At 40.2% G+C, this 22860-nt stretch overlaps 1 protein-coding gene and 1 long non-coding RNA gene across 8 annotated transcripts in view; one reads left to right on the top strand and one right to left on the bottom strand.

The window, feature by feature from the left end:
* The window catches only part of foxp4 (forkhead box P4), a 206002-nt gene that overhangs the window by 94765 nt on the left and 88377 nt on the right, over positions 1 to 22860 (bottom strand). For all 7 annotated transcript variants that reach the window (XM_008109697.3, XM_008109692.3, XM_008109699.3 and 4 more), the window contains exon 3: positions 21480 to 21569. In XM_008109697.3, coding sequence (XP_008107904.1) covers positions 21480 to 21569 — 90 coding nt within the window. The remainder of the gene's footprint in view (positions 1 to 21479; positions 21570 to 22860) is intronic.
* LOC134298413 (uncharacterized) lies at positions 3919 to 4844 on the top strand. Its single transcript, XR_010005477.1, has 2 exons — positions 3919 to 4407; positions 4492 to 4844. It is a non-coding gene; the product is annotated as an uncharacterized LOC134298413 (long non-coding RNA).

Here is a 22860-nt window from a genome sequence, read left to right as displayed (position 1 = left end):
GGGGGGGGTCGCAAACCTTGGTTGCCTGGGCCACCATGGTGCAATGAGGATCAGAAGTGCCCTCTCTGTTTGTAGCCTTGCTGATAACTCTTGTCAGTAGTGGCAGTGGAGGAAACACATAGAGGAGAGGGCCTTCTCAGGTTCATGTGAAAGCATCCCCGAGGGACTCGTTTTGAGGTGTCACTCCTGTTCTTACACAGAAGAGAGGTAGCTGCTTGTTCAGATTAGATGCAAATGTCTATAAGTGTTGTACCCAACACATTAAAAATCACCTGTAATTCTACCGAGTGGAGTTTCCACTTGTGGCACACTTGTGGGTTCCTGCTGAGATTGTCTGCTAGGATGCTATCCTCTCCAGGAAGATGAACTGCCATGGTAAGGATGTTCTTTGAGAGGCACCACCAGAGACAAAGAGATAGGGAGAGGAGGGTACGAGACCGGGTGCCTCCTTGCTTCTTGATATAGGAGACTACTTTTGAATTGTCTGTGAATGGTCTGCAACTGTTGGTCTTGTGTATGACTGTGTAGAAGAATCTTAGAGCCTTTATGATGGCAAGAACCTCTAGTGCACTAATAATTCGCTCACCTGGAGACCAATGTCCTCTTACAGTCATGTCTTGGCAACATGCGCCCCATCCCTGAAGGGAGGCATCTGTAGTGATGGAAATGTTTGGAGTGGGGACTTTGAACAGCATGCTTGCACAGATGTTGGATTTGAGCAGCCACCACCAGCGGGATCTGAGGACAGCTCTGCGTATTGTGAGGCATTCGGTCTGTGCACTGTGAAGGGGGTTGAAGACACCAAGAAACCAGGCCTGTAAGGGTCGCATTCTGAGTGGTCCACCTGCAGTAGGTAAGGTAGGAATGGAAGCACTGTTGAGGCTGGGGTTAGGGATTGGGCATCTCTGAACACTGGATCCTCTACAGAAGAGGTTGTTGTTTTGATTTATAAGTCTAGGGCGTCGGCCAGTTGTGACATCAGATCAGCAAAGTCATTGGTGCTGCCAGAGGATGACGGTTCAAGATGGCAGGCTGGTGGCTCAATCATGTCCATAGAGGAAGTGTTGCATCTTCTTCAAAGGCAACACCAACAACTCGGCAGCCCGCTGTGAAGCATTTGCTCAGTTCTTTGCGGACAAAGTACGTTCTAGCTTTGACACCATATTAACGGCAGTCTCCGAGGATGTAGCAAGAGCACCTGCTTGTCCCATTTTGATGGATTCGTTTCAATTGGTTCAGCCTGAGGACATGGACAAGGTGCTTGGAGAGGTGAGGGCTACCACATGCATCCTAGACCCCTGCCCACCCTGGCTGGTGAGAGAAGCCAGAGAGTGTGATGACTCATGGGCCATGTAGTCCCGTTCCTAGCACTGCTGTGACAGATGAAGAGGAGAACTTAGGTTTCCCACCGTTTCAGCCAGAATTGGAGCTTTTTCAGCCAGAATTGGAGCCCTTGCACCTGCAGGAGATTTGCCTTCTAGAAGTCGGCCAAACAAGCCTTGAGCCGAAATCTCCCCCATTTTCTCGCCGTGATTATTATAAACAACAGAAAGGCGCTCAGGAGGCGTCTCGCAGGAGCGCTAGGATTGCTGCCAGGCATTCAGCTGATTAAGCCTGCTTCCCATGGGAAACTTTAGGGAGTCATGCATCTGGACACAGAGAATGGCTTTCGGTTCTGGTTCCCCAGAGAATTGTTCTTTGGCGGGAAAACGAGACCCTATTTAGGTGTTTTGCCCACGTAGGAATCTTGCGGAGTCAATTCGTCAGCTTCGGGAGTAGGTTGTGTGTGGACTACGCTACTCCCGCGTCCTTTGCTCCCGTTTCCAGCCTTGCCTTGCTTCCCAAGACCTTGCCTTGCTCCACGGACCTTGCCTTGCCTTCCGGACCTCGCCACGAATTTACCACGGATCCTGTTCTTGCTCCTCGTTTCTTGTTGCCTTGAATTAAGCCTAGTGTTCCAAGAATCAAGTTTACTTCCTAGCCCTGCTTAAGTTTTATGGACTAAAGGACCTTGTCATCTCCCCTCACTTTGCTTGGCAAAGTGAGTGTTTCTGTTACTGGATTACAACTTTGGACCTTAATATTTCATATTGGACATTGTTTCTTTGGACTAATTTTGACTTTTCCTGAAAGGTCTACTTCTGGACTATTTTCTACACTTGTTTTTATTAACTTTATATACTCCTACAATAAAGATATTAGATAGATTCTGGCCTCTGTGTATGGTTATTGGTGCTCTGCAGCCTGGGTCCTGACAGAGAGGGATTGGCCGAGTGGGTGAAGATGGTGGTGAATGCCTCCCTTCGGGAAGGCATATTTCCAGTGAGCCTTAAATTGGCTGTGATCAAACTGCTGTTGAAGAAGCCATCACTGGACCCCACTCAATTGGAGAACTTTCGGCCTATTTCCAATCTCCCCTTTTTGGGCAAGATCGTGGAACGTGTGGTGGCCGCAGAACTCCAGGCATTCTTGGTAGATACCGATTATCTGGATCCGGCACAGTCAGGCCGGGGCATGGTACCGAGACAGCCTTGGTCACCTTAGTCGATGGTCTATGCCGCGAGCTGGACAGGGGGAGTGTGTCCCTGTTGGTTCTGCTGGACCTCTCAGCAGCCTTCGATACCGTCAATCACGGTATCCTTCCTGGAGGGGCGTTCCCAGATGGTGTCCTTGGGGAACACCTGCTCAGCCCCACAACCATTGACTTGTGGGGTCCTGCAGGGTTCAGTACTGTCCCCCATGTTGTTTAACATTTACATGAAGCCGCTGGGAGAGATCATCCGGAGTTTCAGGGTGAGGTGTCATCTGTACGCAGATGATATCCAGCTCTGTCACTCCTTTCCACCTGTCACTAAGGAGGCTGTCCAGGTCCTGAACCGGTGTCTGGCCGCTGTGTCGGACTGGATGAGGGCGAACAAATTGAAACTGAATCCAGACAAGATAGAGGTCCTCCTAGTCAGTCGCAAGGCTGAACAGGGAATAGGGTTACAGCCTGTGTTGGATGGGGTCGCACTCCCCCTGAAGACACAGGTTTGCAGTCTGGGTGTTCCCCTGGACTAATTATTTCCGTTTTCAAAACCAATTTTACTTTCAGACCTTCGGTGTCGCTATGGGAAGTCCGTTAGCCCCATCGATTGCCAATCTATTCATGGCACATTTAGAAAACACTATATTGCTTAATCCATCTTTAAATATGTACTATGCTAATACAATATACTATGGCCGATTTATTGATGATATATTCATAGTATTTAAAACAACTGAGGCCGCAGTAGGATTCTCTAATTGGATTAACACTATACATACGTCTATTAAGTTTACCAGTCATCTCAACCTGTCACATATCAATTTTTTAGATGTTACTGTGTATAAATATCATAACAAACTGTTAGTCAAGAACTTCAGAAAACCATCAGATAAAAATTCTTTTCTTCATTATAACAGCTTCCACCACTTTGGTCTAAAGACCAATCTTCCATTTTCACAACTACTTAGACTAAAGCGTAACTCAAGCTCTAATGAACACTTCATTCATGAAAGCCTGACCTTAAGCCAGGAGTTTAGAAGTAGAGGCTATCCTAAACATGTCATCAAAAAGGCATTAATTAAAGCTGAAAAAACTGATAGAACCACCCTACTGAAAGAATCTGCTAAACCAACTAAAAATCAAATTATCTGGACACAAGAATTATCGCATTACTCCAAACACATAATCCAAATTATAAAAAAGCACTGGCATCTTCTTCAAGATATTTCAGGTTGTGATAAATTACCTATTTTTGGAAACAGGCGTACTAAAAATATTAGAGAATATTTAATCCATACAGATTTAATCACTCCCATTAGTACACTGAAGAGCACCCTGAGAGGCCATTATCCTTGTGGTCACTGTTAGTGTTGTCCTCAATCTTGGAAGACTAAGGAGATATATAACCATAGGAACAAAGTGGGCACCACACTAAAACATTTTTCTACTTGTAATAGCAGCAATGTAATCTACCTCTTGACATGTGACTGTGATCTCTGGTATATCGGAAAAACAACCAGATCCTTGAGAATCAGAATCTCTGAACATAAATCCAGAATCAAAAATTTATCTACAGAATCTCTTTTATATTCACACTTCACCCAATACAAACATTCATCTACCTCATTTAAATTTTGTGCTCTGGAATGCATCTCTCAAAAACCTTTCATGGACTTGGAAAAACTATTATCCCAAAGGGAAATGTACTGGATCTTTAAGTTTAAAACCTTTTCCCCTCAGGGACTTAATGAATCACTTAATTTTAGCTGTTTCCTTTAAACCTTCAAGTACTCTTTAAAAACCTTTGAATGAACCTCCAGAATTACTCGCAGTTGAAATCACCACAAGCAGAGTCACTCAGTGAAAGCATTTAGCACTATGTAAGTATAATACTGTTATATGGGTTACCTTTACTTCTGTTAATACTGCTGGTAAAATACTTGTTACTCTATGTTTTGTTTTAGATAGAAATTCATTGTTGCTGAGTTTAACAACTCCTGAAGAAGGGGTTTTTCCCTGAAACAGGGTCAAAAATACCCGGGACCCCTGTAGACTTGGGACTTTATTTGGACTTTACTTTTGAAGACTTTTTTGAGAGCGGTGCTCCATCATTATTTTCTTCAATCCAGTATACAGCAACATGACCAACCATCTGTTTGGAAGATATTGACTGTATCCCTGAAGCCTATATGTATTGGAACCAATACCAGACTTGAACAACTTGTGTGTTAGAGCTGTTGCTCCTTTTCATTTTGTCGGGTACGGCCAAATTGAGCTTTGTACGGGGAACTGTAACAATATATGTCATTTGGACACATTTTCTTTGTACATAGACAGTCGTTTGTGTGTATAGATACTTTACAAGTATTCTGGGACTTTGTATAGTGGTTCCCCTGGACTCATCATCAAGCCTGGAGCCCCAGGTCTCGGCGGTGGCCAGGGGAGCCTTCGCACAACTAAGACTTGTGCGCCAGCTGCGCCCGTTCCTTGGGAAGTCTGACTTGGCCACAGTGGTCCAAGCTCCGGTTACATCCCGTTTGGACTACTGCAACGCTCTCTACGTGGGGTTGCCTCTTAAGACGGCCCAGAAGCTCCAACTAGTACAACGGGCGGCAGCCAGACTAATAACTGGGGCAGCTTACAGGGAGCGCACCATTCCCCTGCTAAGCCAGCTCCACTGGCTGCCGATATGCTACCAAGCCCAATTCAAAGTGCTGGTTTTGACCTATAAAGCCCTAAACGGTTCTGGCCCAATCTACTTGTCCGAACGCATCTCCTCCTATGAGCCAGGAAGATCCCTAAGGTCATCTGGTGAGGCCCTGCTCTCGGTCCCGCCTGCCTCACAAGCGCGGCTGGTGAGAATGAGGGACAGGGCCTTCTCGGTGGTGGCTCCCCGGCTGTGGAACACCCTCCCCAGAGATATACGGCAAGCCCCAACCCTTTTGAGTTTTAGAAAAGCCTTAAAAACATGGCTATGTGCCCAGGCTTTTAACGAATAAATGATAAAGACGACCCAGACTGTTATATGGATAAAGTAGGAGGATATTGGATGAACGGATTTTAAGCATATGTTTTATGTTTTATATTTTATACTGTATTTAATTGGTTGTAATACATTTTTATATGCTGTTGTTTTTAATGATGTGTCGGCATCCAATTGTTGCCAATTGTACGCCGCCCTGAGTCCCTTCGGCTGAGAAGGGCGGGATAGAAATATTGGAAATAAATAAATAAATAAATAAACAAGCCATATGAGCCCTCTTTGATCTCAGAGGTGTGACTCTTGAAAGAGTTTTAGATTAAAGCTTCCCGATTTTCCTCAGTTTGGTGACAGCCAATGAGTACCCTGAGTTGATGGCTTAGAAGCCGCCAATGTCAAGGGCATCGAGCCCTTTGCAGGCCCATTGGCAGAGAGGACTTTCTCATAAAGGAGTGCTTTGAGGAGCCATTCTCTATTGTTTCTAACTATTGGGGTAAATGCTTGGAAAATTTACATGACAACACAATATGCGCCTCCCCCAAACACAATAAGCATTTTGCGTGGTCGTCATTCTTAGAGATCTTGCCTTTGAAATCGAGGCACTTCTTAAAAGAAGTAGTAGCCATTCTTCAAAGCCAAATCGTCAGGTCAGTTGTCAAGTCTGAAGTCCCTGTCTGTCCGTCAAATTGCAAGAAAGAGTAAAAGTTCTTAGCTGCTGGCGCAGTGAAGAAAAAAGAACTAAGGCTATGGCTGTGCCTGCAATGATATATATTCACTGGGGGAGTGGGCAGGGCTACCTCCAATAAGTATCTTTTAGAGAGTTAGAAGGTTCCAATCTGCACTGCGCAGTTGTTCCCATAGGTGTGGATTCACAGCAAACATAAAGAATAAATCAATTTGTCTTTGAGGAACAGAGGGAAATGGGTCACGTGTCTGATGGACCATGACTAGAATACTGAATGCTGCTGCTGTTTTGATTTGCTGCTAGCTTCAGATTCTTCCTATTCCATTTGCGTCATACAGATGTATGTAAAAGTAAAACAAATATCCATCATCGTGTAAAAATATTTAATTGTATGTTTATGCATCTAACTGCATGTTTCAAAATAAATATTGTTCCATGTGCCAGGTTCTAGCAAAGGACAACCAATTATATGCTCCTGGGATCTATCAAGGACCCTATGATGTTCTTGCTGCTGTTGTTCCTGCCACTATGTACTTTCAAGTTAACCTTTGCTATGAAGATGCTGTCATAGGGTTTTCTTGGTGAGATTTTTTCAGAGGAAGATTTCTACTGACTTTCTCTTAAGGTGAGATTGTGTGACTTTGCCAAGCAATTGATTCAAACCCTAGTTTCTCAGAGTCCTAGGCCAACACACAAACACTATATTACCCTGGCTCTAAAGGCTAAAATCTTGGAAAAGATGTCAAATTATGAAAACTGGAATTTTTATGTTAAACTGTACAGGGGGAGCACAACAAACTACTTAAATGGTGACTCACTGCTCCTATCAGCCCCCAGAAGTTATAATTCACCTCCCTTTTGCCAGAAAAAAGAGCAGGCTGGGAAATCTGGAGGGCTGCAAGAACATTCTTGGGACTACACACAGCCACAATTTGGTAACCCACGATCCAATACATCACTTGTGGCAAGAATGCCAGCTGCAAGTGAGGAACAAAAGGGATCAAGATAACTTTTACCATTCTTCTCTTTCAACTCTTTTCCAGCCCAACAGTTGTTTGAAAAACTTTGTAACCTTAAGGAGTTGGAACCCAAGTTTGCTTCTCCTTCACCCCTTCCTCCCAACAGTTTATCCTTTTGTGCAGGATACATTTCAAATGAGCACTGTACTGTTCCTGCTACCAGACACCTACCACACAAAGTAAGAACAAGACAACAGAGTGTAGCATATAAAAACACAATCAAGACTGGGACAGAAGAGGAGAACTTACTGCAATAAGACCAGGTTTAAAATAACCCTGAAGCAGACACACAGGCAGCTGTGTTTTTCCCTTGAGTGAGGGAATGTGGAGGGGCCAGTATTGATCTGTCTTCATTACCCATTTCACTCAAGTTCAAATCAACAAAATACACTTTTCCACACCAGTGCCTTCCCTGCAACAGCAGACAAAAGAAAAGCAATTTCCTGCAGTTTGCTCAAAACTTACTACTCTTTTCATGTACTAGTCCTTCCTCTTCTGTTATAAAAAATATCTTCAGATGGTAGATTTCCTCTCTATATTCTTTCAGTGTTGGGTCCTTGTCTTTTGCTGTTTCCTTTTGGTGGTTTTCTTAAAAGATTGAACTTAAGTACAGTATTTCAGTTGGGGTGTATTATTTGAAAAATGGTAAGGTAAAACATTTTTAAAGTAACTGTAAAAAAAAGTTAAGGTTTCCCCTTGATATTAAGCCTAGTTGTGGCCAACTCTGGGGGTTGGTGCTCATCTCAATTTCTAAGCCAAAGAGCCGACTTTGTCCGTATACACATCTAAGGTCATGTGGCCGGCATGACTCCATGGAGCGCCGTTACCTTCCTGCCGGAGCACTACCTATTGATCTACTCACATTTGCATGTTTTTGAACTGCTAGATTGGCAGAAGCTGGGGCTAACAGTGGGAGCTCACCTGGCTCCCCGAATTCAAACTGCCGACCTTTTGGTCAGCAAGTTCAGCATTTAACCCACTGCGTCACCGGGGGCTCCAGCTACTAAATACCTTTTTTTTGGCGGGGGGAGGGGGGGGTTGGAAATGTAAGCTCACTTTTAAATAGCAGTATTCCAATGAAGAATCAGAGCTACCTTGTTTCCCCGAAAATAAGACAGTGTCTTATATTAATTTTTGATCCCAAAAATGCTCTAGGTATTATTCTCAGGGGATGTCTTATTTTTCCATGAAGAAGAATTCACATTTATTGTTGAACAAAAAAATGAACATTTATTATATATTGTACAGTAGTTGTCATCACAAACAAGCATAACCAGACAAACTGTGAATCCAATCAATAATTTCTTGTTACTAACATTTTTTCCATGTACAACACTCTATGGTAGGTACATTTACCGATCCTGCATGCTCTGGTGTTCTGTTCGGTGGGCATGCTTCCAAACAAAAACTTTTCTAGGTCTTACTTTCGGGGGAGGCCTTATATTTAGCAATTCAGCAAAACCTCTACTAGGTCTTATTTTCTGGGGATGTCTTATTTTAGGGGAAACAGGGTAGTGTGGCACTTGAAAAGATCCTGGCTTTTTTAGATGCTACTCATTGATTTAAAATGCAATAAATAGATTGATACATGGTGCAATCAATATTATTTCTGCTCTGGTGATTATCTTTTTTTTCTGAGGGGCAATTCAAGATGTTGATGCAGAATAGAATTAGTTATACCATGATAGGAGAACAATTAAACTAAGACACTTTAAATTACTTTTCTTACTCCCTTGTCCCCTTCTACCCTAAATTCCTTGGCAGCTTCAATATTTAAACAAACCATCCCTTAGCTTGCAATTCTACATTGTGTGTCTACTTATAAGTAAACCCCAATAAATTAGTAAACAGGTACGGGCATGCAGGCTTAGTACTCATCCAGATTAGCCAAAGGCCTTGGGATTTGACAGGACATTCTGTGCCTGGGCAGCACATAAAAGGGGTTTCCATCCCAACATTCAGATGTCCTAAACATACTAGAACTTCATCCTTTATATTTTATACAGCTCGAAGGATAATGTGGGTGAAGTTCCGCATCTCCTTGGACCTTACACAAAAAACAAAAATCATAGGAGGACCTCAATGAAAAAAGGGCATACCCATATTCATCAAGTGACCACCCAGATGTCAAAATGGAGAGGAATATAGAAATGTACTATTTCCTGTTTCAGAATCATCAAAGAGTTTAAAACAACAACAACAAAATATATTCTGCCTTTTGAATGAATTTTGAATGAATGAATGAAAGTTTATTTATACCCTGCCCCCTCTCCCCGAGGAGACTCAGGGCAGCTTACAACAATCCGGAACATACGGAACATAATATAAGAATTAAAATTTCATACTAATAAAAACATTAATAAATAACTATTTAAAAACTAAGTTTGGCCAGTGTGGATCAGTCTGGATCAGACGTGCACCCTTTTTCTCATGCAAATTTAAAAATGCAACCCTAGCTGCTTCTGTTTGCCTTGTTAAAAGCTGGAGCTTTTTAAAATGCTCATGAGGTAATGTTTGTACTGATCAACAGGAATAAGCATGAGTGAAATTCTAGGAACCATTATATTCCAAATATTTTCCACAGAGTTCAGAGAAGCATGCATGGTATTATCCCCAACACTCCATTTTATCTTTGACAACCTTGTACAGTAGGCAAAGATGGAGAAATCATCATGCAGTGGGGTTCATGGTACACTTGAACCTAGGCCTGAAATTGTGAAAAATAAATTAGTAGTCATCTTATTAAGATGGCAAATAATCTGTTTAAAATGATTTAAAACTGCTATCTGTTATTATTTATTCCTCATTCACTTGGAATGAATTGTCATGTAATAAACATCACATTTAAGGTACATTCCCTGGAATCACATCTATCCCCACAGTGACACACAATAAAATATTATTATCTCTCATGTGTTGAATAAAAGGCATTCAGCTGGTTCAGACCCTGGGAAATGTCTCTGTAGATGGCCAATTCTCTCACACCAGAAGCAACTTGCAGTATGTTCTCAAGTTGCTTCTGACATGATTATTTTAAAAGCTGGTTCATGGACGAGATGATGATGCTTGCCTTTTGAAGACACTAATCTCCAGACAGATTTGCAGTAGATTAGCAAGGCATTCAACTTTCAATTGTTTAACAATATGAGGGGGAAAAAACTTCCTTCCTTCCTAAATTAGACTGCTGAAATCAATAAACTGTATGGGGAGGGGGAGACTGTGAATCGACCAGTATGCAAGCTCCAGTGCCCACTGAAAACAAATTCTTAGGCTAAACATGTGCTCACATGCACTATGTTTGGCAATTCTATGTCTGCCTTCTTGAGTCTCTACTGTGCACCTGGCCTCTGGTTGGTGGACCTCATCGTATTTAGTGAAAAACAAGGTAAATCCAAGAAACAGAAAATCTGCCAACCCCTCCAGATGGGGCAGAGGCCCCTGAAGTCAGATGGCAGGCAGCCAATTTAGCTCTGTTTACCAAAACTACATTATAAGACCAAATTAGGACATATACATTTTTAAAAGAGAGGTGCACGTTCTCAAGTTGTTTGACTAAGCTTTCAGTTCAAAAGTAGAAAAAATACTGATATTTGACATTGTGCCATTCATTAAGAGCAACAGTCAAAACAAAACAAAAATTGGCATGCACTGATGTTCACGCTGTGCAGTGTAGGCTGCAATGCAGTGCTATCCAAGCCTTGGTGGGCAAAAACTTCGTTTTGTCAGCCACTAGTATGTTCAGTGTTCAAACTCTTGCTACATCACAGTCCCAGGTTGTGTTACTTTCTCTTACACCCAGTTGCAGGGCAATTTTCTTGCTTTTATCCTTGCTTCTCACTCATGGCAATTAAGGAGGAAATAAAACAATACACCACAGTCCTGAAAATGTTAACACATTCTCTCTCCCAAAAGATGAAAACTGCTTCCACCCCAGTTCTATGCATAATCATGCAACTGATTTACAGTTTCAAGCCTTTATATTCTTGCAAAAGGAAATTGTCAGCAAGAATCAGAGTTAACTAGACTGCAAAATGGACTCTACTTTTTAAATGTGGCTTGGGACCAATGTTGGGAGGCAGCCTCTGCAGCCCTGGCAAGCAAATGAGGAAAAAGTGAAGCATTTAGTTTTGCTCCCATTAGAAGTCAGGGAAGTATTTCTGCTCCTTTGGAGTCCTGCTGTGTTACAGAGTTTATATTTAAGTGAGAATTCCTTTGACACTCATCCTACACACATCACCTCTTCATACTCCTTCATGAAGACCAGACTTTGGCCTAAGAAACCTTGGTCTACCCAGTCTTCATTTTCACCAATACACACTCCAGGCATGTGCGTGCGCGCACCCACACCCACAAACACATATGGAAAAGCCCTCCTGGTCAATCTCATCCACACCATTCCACTCTTAGATAAACTTCCTTTCAAAGAGAGTCTGCATAATCCCATATCTCCCCTCATTCAGATCCTCCTCCAGTTGCAATGCTGGGGCATGCAGAGGGGAAGAGAAGTTGCTGAGTTATGAGCTATTCCTGACTCATGTCTACAACTTTCACAAGTTCTTTTGCAACACAAAAGGTGGGGAGGGAGACAGAAGGGCAGGCTCTGCTAACTCTGAGAAAGCCACAGGAACAAACAGAGGAGAGACTGGGAAAGGCTGGAACACAGTTGGGGGGGGGGGACGGGGGACGGGGGACCGGAGCCTGAAAAACAAAATGTAAGAGAGAAAACAGACCATGGATGAGTGAGGGTGAGAGAAAATAAACAAGCAATGACAGAATGGGACTACATTGGAAAGACAGAACCATGCAACACACACACACAGTGTTTTATAAATACTAGGAAAAGAAACAGTAGGGAGACAAGAACAATAGATGAAAAAAGTCAAAAAGATGGGCATGCAAAACATACACACATATACAAATAATAGGCAAAGACACTCGCAGATTACAGGAATCTGACTTCACCCTTACTGCCTTTGTTCTTTCAAGATATTTTCCATTTGGTGACTGCATTTCCTTCCTGAAAAAGCTATTGGAAAAAGCTGTTGGCTCAAAAGGAGCCCTGATGAATTATTGCTGTTAATATCAGCACTGATTTAGCATTTTTCACTTTCAGTTAAACTTGTTAATGGAGATGATGGCCTGTCCATTCCTTCCATAGAAAGGCAGCTTCCTTCAGGGCAGGTGTGATGGAGACCAGAAGGGGGGAAAGGAGGCAGTGGTGGTAATAGTAGTAGTAGTAATAATAATAATAATAACAACAACAACAACAACAACAATAATTTTATTTCTTATCCGCCTCTCCTTGTAGCTTGAAGTGGGTTACAGAATAATTAAAACATAAAGATCAAAAATACCACAAATACATATATTAAAATGTATTTCTATAACAATATGTATTAAAATGTATTTCTATAGATACACAAACAGAGATTAAACAAAGGACACATGTTTAAAATTCAAATCAAGGAAAGGCTTCATGAGGACCACCACTCCTCTTACATTTCCCCAGCAACAGGGAGAGCATCCCTCTGGACAGCTAAACCAGGAAATCCCAGTTGGATGCCGACGCCCCCCTCCCAATGAAGGTCTGCCTCCAGGGTCAAACCAAGAATGGGCAACTTGGAAGTCCCTGAACAGACTCAGAAGTGGAGTGGGCAGATTAAAAGACAATCTGGCAAAATGGCAGTACCTAAAAGAATCCTCCACCTTGTGGGACTGTGGAGCAGAGCAGACAACTCTTCATTCTGTATGCTTGTCTGTAGTGTCCTGCCTCGTGTACAGAGGAAAAATTGTTTGAGGCTACAGACAATTTGATTGCTGTTGCCAGTTTTTGGTCCAAAGGTATTTAGCCACTTGTGTGCCTTCTGTTCTTATCAGTTTTATACTAATTTATGCAATGTTTTTGATATGAAATAAATAAATAAACCTTGAACATGCATTTCTTCCACTATTAAAAAGACATGAATGTCAGAGTAATTTACGCAGCACAGCAGCAGTTGGATGGAATCAGTGGAATGGAGAACAAAGAGACATCAGAGACGATGGTAAAACTATATACAGTAGAGTCTCACTTATCCAACACTCGCTTATCCAACATTCTGGATTATCCAACGCATTTTTGTAGTCAATGTTTTCAATACATTGTGATATTTTGGTGCTAAATTCATAAATACAGTAATTACTACATAGCATTAATGCGTATTGAACTTCTTTTTCTGTCCAATTTGTTGTATAACATGATGTTTTGGTGCTTAATGTGTAAAATCATAACCTAATTTGGTGTTTAATAGGCTTTTCCTTAATCTCTCCTTATTATCCAACATATTCGCTTATCCAACATTCTGCTGGCCCGTTTATGTTGGATAAGTGAGACTCTACTGTACAAAGTTTTACTGTACAAGACAAACAGACTTGCAGACAAACACAGGACTTGACTCTACTCAACTCAGAACAGAACAGAACTGAAGCAATCAGTAATGCATACACACACTTGTATCTGGACACTCCCCAGTTCCAGCCACACATCAAGGTCATCACAGCTTCTTAGTAATTAACTCTTTCCAGACTATAGCACACTCTGGATGATGCAATCAGTATGCAATACAAGCAAGACAGAAATTGCATTTAAACACTATCAATACACAAATCCCACATTAACAATGAATTCGTAATGGGCATTAACAAACCAAAATAGAGGAATGCCTTCAAACCAAGACTATCCAGATTCAATTCAGCCTTTTTAGAGATAGGCAGGCAAGTGAAAAACAAATGGGACAAACCTGGTTGGGGAGAAGACAGCTTATACACTTGAGATCACAAAGAAAACAGCAGAAGTAAGAGGAAAACAGCAGGCAAAATTGTTTTATTTCAGATGTATTTCAACAGACCTAAAATGAGGATAAATACTGGCAAGGCTATTGTATGGATTTGACTTCCTGAGGCATCTAGAGAAGCAGAAGGCAGCCTTCCTCATCTCCACATCCTGCTCTACTGGGTTTCCTCCATTTCCAGCAGATTTTGGAGGCAATTCAGCCAGATATAGGCAGGACCTTTAGCTCCAGGAGAGCACATACTAATTACTTTCCTTTGTTAATTAAACCCACGTGGCTTTAATAAGGTAACCTGCTGTTCACCGATAAATTTAATTAGCCTGAAGGGGAGAGCCCCTCCACAAAGCTATTTAAAATTGTCACTTTCCATTCACTTGGGCTTCCCCCTTCCTTTTCTGTTCTTCCTTTAGACCTGAATTTATGCTCATTTCACAACCCTTTTCATATCTCAAGCTTACTACCCTTTCTGGTGTATACATTTGCAATGACCTCCATCTTGGCAGGATCTCTGGGGATAGCCAAGTTGAAAGCAGGACATTTTTCTAGCTTTGAAGTAAAAAGTAGGCTTGGTGCTTGATTGAAACTGATTCAGGGCATAATCTGGTATTTCCACAGTCATGGAACTGTTGTCCCTCTATTTCCATTTCACACTCTTCCTTGTGATATCTAGATCAAAATAATACAAGCTGTGATGTCACAATCATTCTATTCAGTGCCAACATCACCAACATTATTCATTGGCTAGTTCTACTGAAGGAGGGACAGTGTGCTGTGTGACATATCACATATATTAGAAATCCTGAGGAAGAGTGGAAGATACAAAAATAATAGCTCTGATATTCTGTTAACACTGAAGTCTGTAATCAGAGTATAGGATAAGTAGGCAGGGGTGCATCCATCTTCTTTCTTAATTATACAGAACCAGGAATGCTTCTTACATCTGGTTCTGAGCATTATTTTGGACAGCAAGTGGGAAATGAGTTTGGCTGAAAGTTTCTAGTAGGAAAAAAGTCTACAGTGGTTAGAAAGTACCACTTCCTAAAATGAAGTGGTCATTTCAATTAAAAACAATTCCGTTGATAATATATTATTCAGTTGATTTATATCCCTCAACAAAAGCTGTGTTAAATAAATTGATATAATTAATGAATAGTACAGGGACCTCTACTGGCTTTTTCCCATTCACCCTACACATTTTAGGGTACCATGAGGCAACAAACCACTTGTACCCTACTTAATAACTATATGCATTTGGTACTCATATAACACCAGATATGGTCTACTCTAATGGCCTTTTAACACTTCAATATCAGATTCAATGCCAACAAAGAGTTTATAGGTGGAAACCCATATTCCAACCTTTACATATAGAGGTGAATCATAATTTGTGTATGAGTCTTTGAGCCCTCTAGTGGCTGTTAAGTTTGTATGAGAATATTTCATGCCCAAATTTGTCCACTTCTCTACTTTCTTCAACAGCATTAGCAGGAGAGCTGCTTATTTGTAACTGCATTTAGAGCAATATATAGCACATGTAAAAGTCAGAGGATGAGCAAACCTTCAAAAAAGTTCTTGAAGACAGTAAGTGTTGATTCCCATTGCCATATGCAGTAGTATTCACTTGTTGGTGTGCTACGCCAGTGTAACTATGATGGATGTAGGCTCTGGTGGCTGGAGAAAAAGGGTCATGGGTGCAATGTGATTAAGGTATTGGAGAAATAGACTACACAAAGCCAGGAAGATTTTTTCTGTCTTCTTTCCATTGAGTTCTTTATGAACTATGCAAGCTTGGTTCCATATAGCCTTCTCTAATTGATTCCTCCTGTATTATCTCTGGAAAACACTTTGGGCCTATTTGTCTTTCTAGTGCTTCAGTATCAGGGACTTCTGTTCCAGCTTTGTATCCAATTCACTAAATAATCTAAATCTTCTTCTGCATTCTTCAAACCCCTCATCAGCTTCAAGACCAATGGATTAATTTTTCCTTGTTATTTTGAAGTCCTCAAGACCTTCAAAATAAATTCAAAGTACCTACTGGATTCAAGAGATGTTGAAAATTCTGGTTCCTCACTCAGCAGTAGGAAGGTTTCCTTCTCTTCAGCAAGAAGGAGAAGCTTGAGGGAGTGAAAACACCCCAGCAAAGAAAATGGCAAATGACTGAGATTTTTCACATTTGAGAATCTTTTTGCCAATACCATGTTTTAATGCCATTTTTAATTGTCATAAAAGAAATCCCAAAATTCAAAAAGGAATTGGGGAAAAACTGGACCACATTATGTAATCAACCTCCACTTTAAAACTTTTAAAATTCTTCTGTGTGATGGAATGAAATACATGACAATTCATATCTCCTCTCAGTCAGTCAGTCAATCAACTCGATTCATCAATTTCTGACTAGTGGCAAAGAGATTTCATTCGAGGAAACAAAAGAGAAAGCAAGGTGATTTTTTTTTGGGGGGGGGGTTGGTGCTTTATATGCTATAACCATACTTTGCCCACTACACCTGCTAAAAACAAGAAGAGGATCAGCCCAACATGGAAGCCACAATTGCTTTTGCAATGAATACTGGCCCTTAAGAAGTTTCCTTCCTCCTCTTTGCTTGCTCAGTTTTCAGGTTCCTTGTATTCCCAGCTCCATTTCCCAAAATGGGATACTAGCTTCGAACTCCAATATCAGAGTCTAACAACCTACAGAGCAACAAATTTACACATAAAGGGAAGGACTTTTTCCCGTGTTAGTTCCTTTATAATTCAGCAGATCTCAGTATTACTGGACAGTGTGTGCCAGCACATTCCTCAAGAAAAAAAATAGATTTTTCAACAATTCTGGCTTGTTGTTCTGTCTAAACATGACTAATGAATTCAGTCACAAATAATCCATTTGAAAACTTGACAACTTGCCATCTCTCTTATTCAGGGGACCCTTATGCTAACTTGCCATGATAGCAAGTAAATAGATCTACTTATGGAACTCTCGTACAGTTTTTTAAGGATACAATTTAAAACACATGGTAGAATTCTCACTTTCACACCTTTCAATGGTTAGTTCTGCCTATGTTTCCCCCCCCTGCCATCTGTAGATAGCAAATAAACATTTAACTTCTAAGATCTTCTGGCCACTTCTGGTGAATGGAATCAAGACTTCTGCACATTGAATAATCTGTGTCTTAATAGGGGCTTTTCCAGAAGACTAGCCCATGTTTGATCAGCATATGTCCTCCTAGATGTTCAAAGCAATTTTGAATGATCACAAGAACCAGAATACTGATTGTTCTGATATGCTTTCTGAACATTCCACCAGCATGATGGTGACTTTAATGGCTTTTTGAAAGGATAGAAAGGTTATAACGTATATTTCCCAGATTCACCTGGACTCCAGCCTTTGAATATTACTCTGAAACTGCCAGTTAGTAGCTAGACTGCTGACTGGATCATTATAAATCCAAACAGAAATAGTTTAATGGTTTGAGTGTTGGACTAGGACTCTGGAAACCAGGGTTCAAATATCCATTCAGTCATGGAAACTCACTGGGTGACCTTGGGCAACTCACATGCTCAGCCTCAGAGGAATGGATAGGCAACCCGCTGCTGAATAAATTTTGCTATGAAACCACATTATTGCCTTGCCTTAGGGTCACTATAGGTTGGGAACAACCTGAAGGCACAAAACAACAACAAACATTAAAAAATTAATCTAGCTGCTAAGTGTACTTCGGGTCTGGATTTAAGGTGGTATTATTTATTTATTTATTTATTTATCACATTTATATCCCGCCCTTCTCACCCGAAGGGACTCAGGGCTTACAACATTGGCAACAATTAGATGCCCATACAAACCAATATAAAACAGCACATAAAACAGTTAAAATTATTAAAATACATTATGATGATGAGTCCTAAATGGCTTGAAACTTCAATGCTTCAAAGCAAGCCTCTCCATATCTATGCCTGCCTAAGGTTTCAGATCTTCTGGAGGGGGCTCTCCTATGTGTCCCATTAGCAAGAGCAAAATGCTCATCGGAGGACAAGACAGTAAGCATTCTCTATACCAGTACTCTATTTATACAATACTTTCTTCTTGGAAGCCCAGTTGATGCCAACTTTGCTGTCATTCTGGCATCAAGTAAAATGTGCTTGTTTACTAAAGCTTTTCCAGCCTAATTGATTTTGCACCAGTCTGTACATACACATGATCTAAAACAATTTTAAACTATTTCCACCAGTTTTCATGCAATTTATAAAATTGTTAAATTGTTAACCTTGACTAGATAAATTGATAGCAATATTTTTAGATTTTTCAAATAATGCCGTTTATAATATTACACTGTTTTAAAATACAGTAGAGTCTCACTTATCCAACATAAACGGGCCGGCAGAACGTTGGATAAGCGAATATGTTGGATAATAAGGAGAGATTAAGAAAAAGCCTATTAAACATCAAATTAGGTTATGATTTTGCAAATTAAGCACCAAAACATCATGTTAGACAACAAATTTGACAGAAAAAGTAGTTCAATATGCAGTAATGTTATGTTGTAATTACTGTATTTACGAATTTAGCACCAAAATATTATGATAAATTGAAAACATTGACTACAAAAATGCGTTGGATAATCCAGAACGTTGGATAAGCGAGTGTTGGATAAGTGAGACTCTACTGTAGTCAGGTTAGTTTTATACACTGTCCTGAGATCTTTAGAAAAGTGTGTGATTTTAAAATATTTTAATAAAAACATTGCATAGCTGCTCACCATGAATAACAACAACAATAACAACAACCGTTTAAATTACTCTAATCTGGTGTTACTCATCCTACCAGCATGAAAAAAGGTCAGCCAAAGTGTCAGTTTCCATTATTAACATCCTAGACAGTCAAGGAATGGAATAATGCTGGCAGTTATGATTTCTAAGGATCTACTGAATTTTGTGACCCTGTGATCCTTCACCTCAGATAGATTGCTCCCTCAATTCCCAATCCAATAAAAACCAAGTGCTTTACAAGTGAATGGCAGAACTGATGGTGCCAGTAGACTCACATCTCAAACAGTTCTATTTGCACACATATCAATTTAGTCATTCCAACAGTGCTCATCCTCTTTACTGTAAATAATAAAGGAACATGCACAATGTGGAGACCATAATGGATACTACCCTGATAAATATATATGGAACTGCTTTATACTTAAGACATTTATGACCCACATCAGCCTAGTATTGTCTGCTCTAACTCTGATTACCATCAATGGACACAAGCAGAGATCTTCTGCCATCCAAGAACATTTAGCTTGAGATAAGGAACACTGAGTTCTCAGAACACAAGCTATGCAGACTTCTCTAACAAGTATGACTAAAGGAGGAAAGGCAAGTAGTTCAGGACCGAAATGCGGTTTCAGGCAGAGGAATAGAAAAGGCTGAAGGCTGAAGCATGAGGTTTTTAGACAAATGGATCTAATTTACATATGTTTTAATTTTTATAATGTATTTTAATGATGTATTTTTATAGTTTTAATTGATTATGTGTACTGTTTTTGTTTTATTATTATGTTCTTGGCATTAAATGTTGCCAACTGTGTAAGCCGCCCTGAGTCCCCCCGGGTGAGAAGGGCGGGGTATAAATTCTGGAAATAATTAATAAATAAATAGAAAAGGGGCAAAGCATGGAGAGAGTGGGGATTTTTGAGGACATCATTCATTCTGCATTTGGTTTGCACTTCCTTCTGATCTGCAAAATTATTTTAGAAATCTATCTTTCTCCATATTTCTCTGAAAACTGTGATATATTTTAGGATAAAAGTATATACATATTCATGCACATTTTAAAAAATTAATCTGGAAATATGATGAAATTGAATTATCAATGAATTTAAGTAAAAATGACATGGATCTGAACCATACATTACTACAATGACAATGAAGAAGCTGGTAACAAAGGAAAGAACTTGAGGGTACTACCCTGTTTCCCCTAAAATAAGACATCCCCAGAAAATAAGACCTAGTAGAGGTTTTACTGAAATGCTAAATATAAGGCCTCCCACGAAAGTAAGACCTAGCAAAGTTTCTGTTTTGGAAGCATGCCCGCCGAACAGAACACCAGAGCATGCAGGATCGGTAAATATGCGTACCGTAGAGTGTTGGACATGGAATTAATGGTAGTAACAAGAAATTCTTGATAGGATTCACAGTTTGTCTGGTTATGCTGGTTTGTGATGACAACTAATGTACAGTATACAATAAATGTTCATTTTTTTGTTCAACAATTAATGTGAATTCTTCTTCATGGAAAAATAAGACATCCCCTGAAAATAAGACCTAGAGCATCTTTGGGAGCAAAAATTAATATAAGACACTGTCTTATTTTTGGGGAAACACGGTATGTGGAAGGCAAGCTATAGCACATCTTCATAGCAAGATTTCCATCTATATTAGATATTATCAACATAAATAAATAGCAAAATTACAATATCAACTATTAAATGCAAATCGAAAGCCCATTATTATGATGAGGTGGCTATTGATTCTTTTTTTTTATCCTTATCTAGAAAATACTCAGTTATTTCAGACAGGTTTCTTGCTTGACCAGAGCAAGGAAAGCAGTGGCAACAAAAGTGTAGTATGTGCCTATGATCACTTCTGCAAGCACCCATCTGTCATGAAACAGTATAGTCTCACCTCAGAAAGGACTACATGTAGCCCACAGTTTAATGATTGTGCAAATTAATTCAGTTTTTGGGAGAAAGTACAAAAATCAAATATTCTGAGTTATTTGAAAAATATTACATCAGTACTGGAAACCAAATAGACACATGGCCTGCTGGTTCTAGATACAGAGGTAGGTTTTTCTGTCTTTCCCCCAATGTAAATCCAATTAAATTATTTCAATGTAATTCTACATAAGTATTCAACAAGTGTTGAAATCTAGAAACTGTCATTTTGTCACCTGTATTTAAACATCAATTTAAATGACTTTTTTTGCAATAAGAAATCTAGTGTGGGTATCATACTATTGCTTTTTCAGAAAAAGAAAAAAAAATCCACCAAGAAGACATTCAAGAATGAAAACTCCTCAATCACTCACAACAGAGAAGACCAAATGAGAAACTGACAACATGGAGGGTAAATCCTCAGTATTTTACAATCTCAAATATCTTGCACAAAGCAGCAACCTCCAGCTCCATGATGTCTGTGTTTTGTGTAGTAGGAACAACAGCAGTGGACTACCTCAAAAGGATGCTACATTAATAGTCATGACACTGAGACTAGTCTGTCTGCTTACTGTGCCAATTAAATGTTAAGTTGTTGATCCATATGGTACAAAGTCTTTCTTAAAAGCACATAAAGGAAGCATAATTTTTCAAAGGCATTCTTTTAGGAACGTTCTTATCATTATACTTCCTACAAATGTTTCAAAGGAAATATGCACGTTTTTGCTGCCCCTCACCTGAACGGCTGGCTGCTTATTTTCATTGCTGCTGGGAGAGGTCAGACCTGTTGCCTGTTGGAGAAGGAACTGCCGTGCCACCTGAAGAGCCTGGAAGGGGAGGGATACAATACAAGAAGAAAAGAAAAAGTTAATCAATCTCTCTTTTTCAGACACTTTCCAGTGCAACACGCTGACAACACTATGCACCCTCAACTTTGAAGAATTATCACAGCTCATGTGCTCAAGACAGCAGGCCAAGCATGATTTGCCAAAGTACTTAGTATTTACCATGAAATACTGGCACTGAAATAATGCAAATAGCAAGACACCTCATTCCCATGAAGTGTTGTGCTCCCATTAGCATTTCTCTACTGCTTATGTAAAGGAGAAAGAAATACAGAAACACTAGAAAGATTTTTATTCCAATGAATGGTTTGAGAATTCCAAAAGAAACCAAGCTCAGGGAGCCTGAAAGAGCAATCTGAATGGGAGACCTCAATCATCCCGAAACACGGTATTAATAAATCACTGAAAAGACATAGGGATATAAAATGAATTTTCTTGATCTGCCAGAATTCCATACTCTTCTCTTTCTTTGGGCCTATTTCCCAGTCAGATCCCATAGCAACACCTAGATAACATAGTGCGTTGAGAGACAGAAAGGCAATGGCTCTGTTTTCACATTACACTAAACCAGAATTCCAAGGGAACCCTCTTTTACTGTTTAGAAGGCAATCCTCTTGAATGTGGAAGCAGCTTTCCATTTGTGGCTTGTTAGCATGACATCCCAGCCTAGCACTCTGGCTTATCTCTTCCCTATGAAGACAACGTCATAAACCATGGTTTGTGTAACTATGCCCGCTTGCAATGGAAATAACAGGGCTGTATGAATCATTACATTGACTTATTCACAACATGCCAGAATGTTTTAGAACTTTTATAGTATAAAGAAGGAAATCTTTCCAAAAACAAATTACTATATTTGTAGTCAAGCGGATATGCTAAAAAAATTATAATCCTGCCTAACTCAAAGCTACTAGAAGTGTGATAACATTTTTTAACAGAGCTGGACTGTCAAAATGGGCAATCATTTTGATCCCCAAAGTTACATGGGCAATGAGTGTGGTCACATCTGTATGGGTGCACACTTCTCCCACTCTTTTACCCAGTCTCAAAATAAAAGGATGCAGAGATACCACCTTTCCAGGTACACGAAGTTCATACTTCTCTGTTTCGCCACACATTACTCAGTTGACAGGAGAGAAGTGCAATTTATATCAAACACCTGTCAACGTGGCTGTGTAATTGTGCCAAGGAACTAGGGACAAGGACATAACCCTTTTCAAACACCCTCTTCCCCATACAATCATGCTGCTGTCTGACAGCCAGCTAGTTCTTT

This window comes from Anolis carolinensis, chromosome 4, assembly GCF_035594765.1.
Source record: "Anolis carolinensis isolate JA03-04 chromosome 4, rAnoCar3.1.pri, whole genome shotgun sequence".
Classification (NCBI taxonomy): Eukaryota; Metazoa; Chordata; class Lepidosauria; order Squamata; family Dactyloidae; genus Anolis; species Anolis carolinensis.
This window is presented reverse-complemented; position numbering and strand designations above follow the sequence as displayed.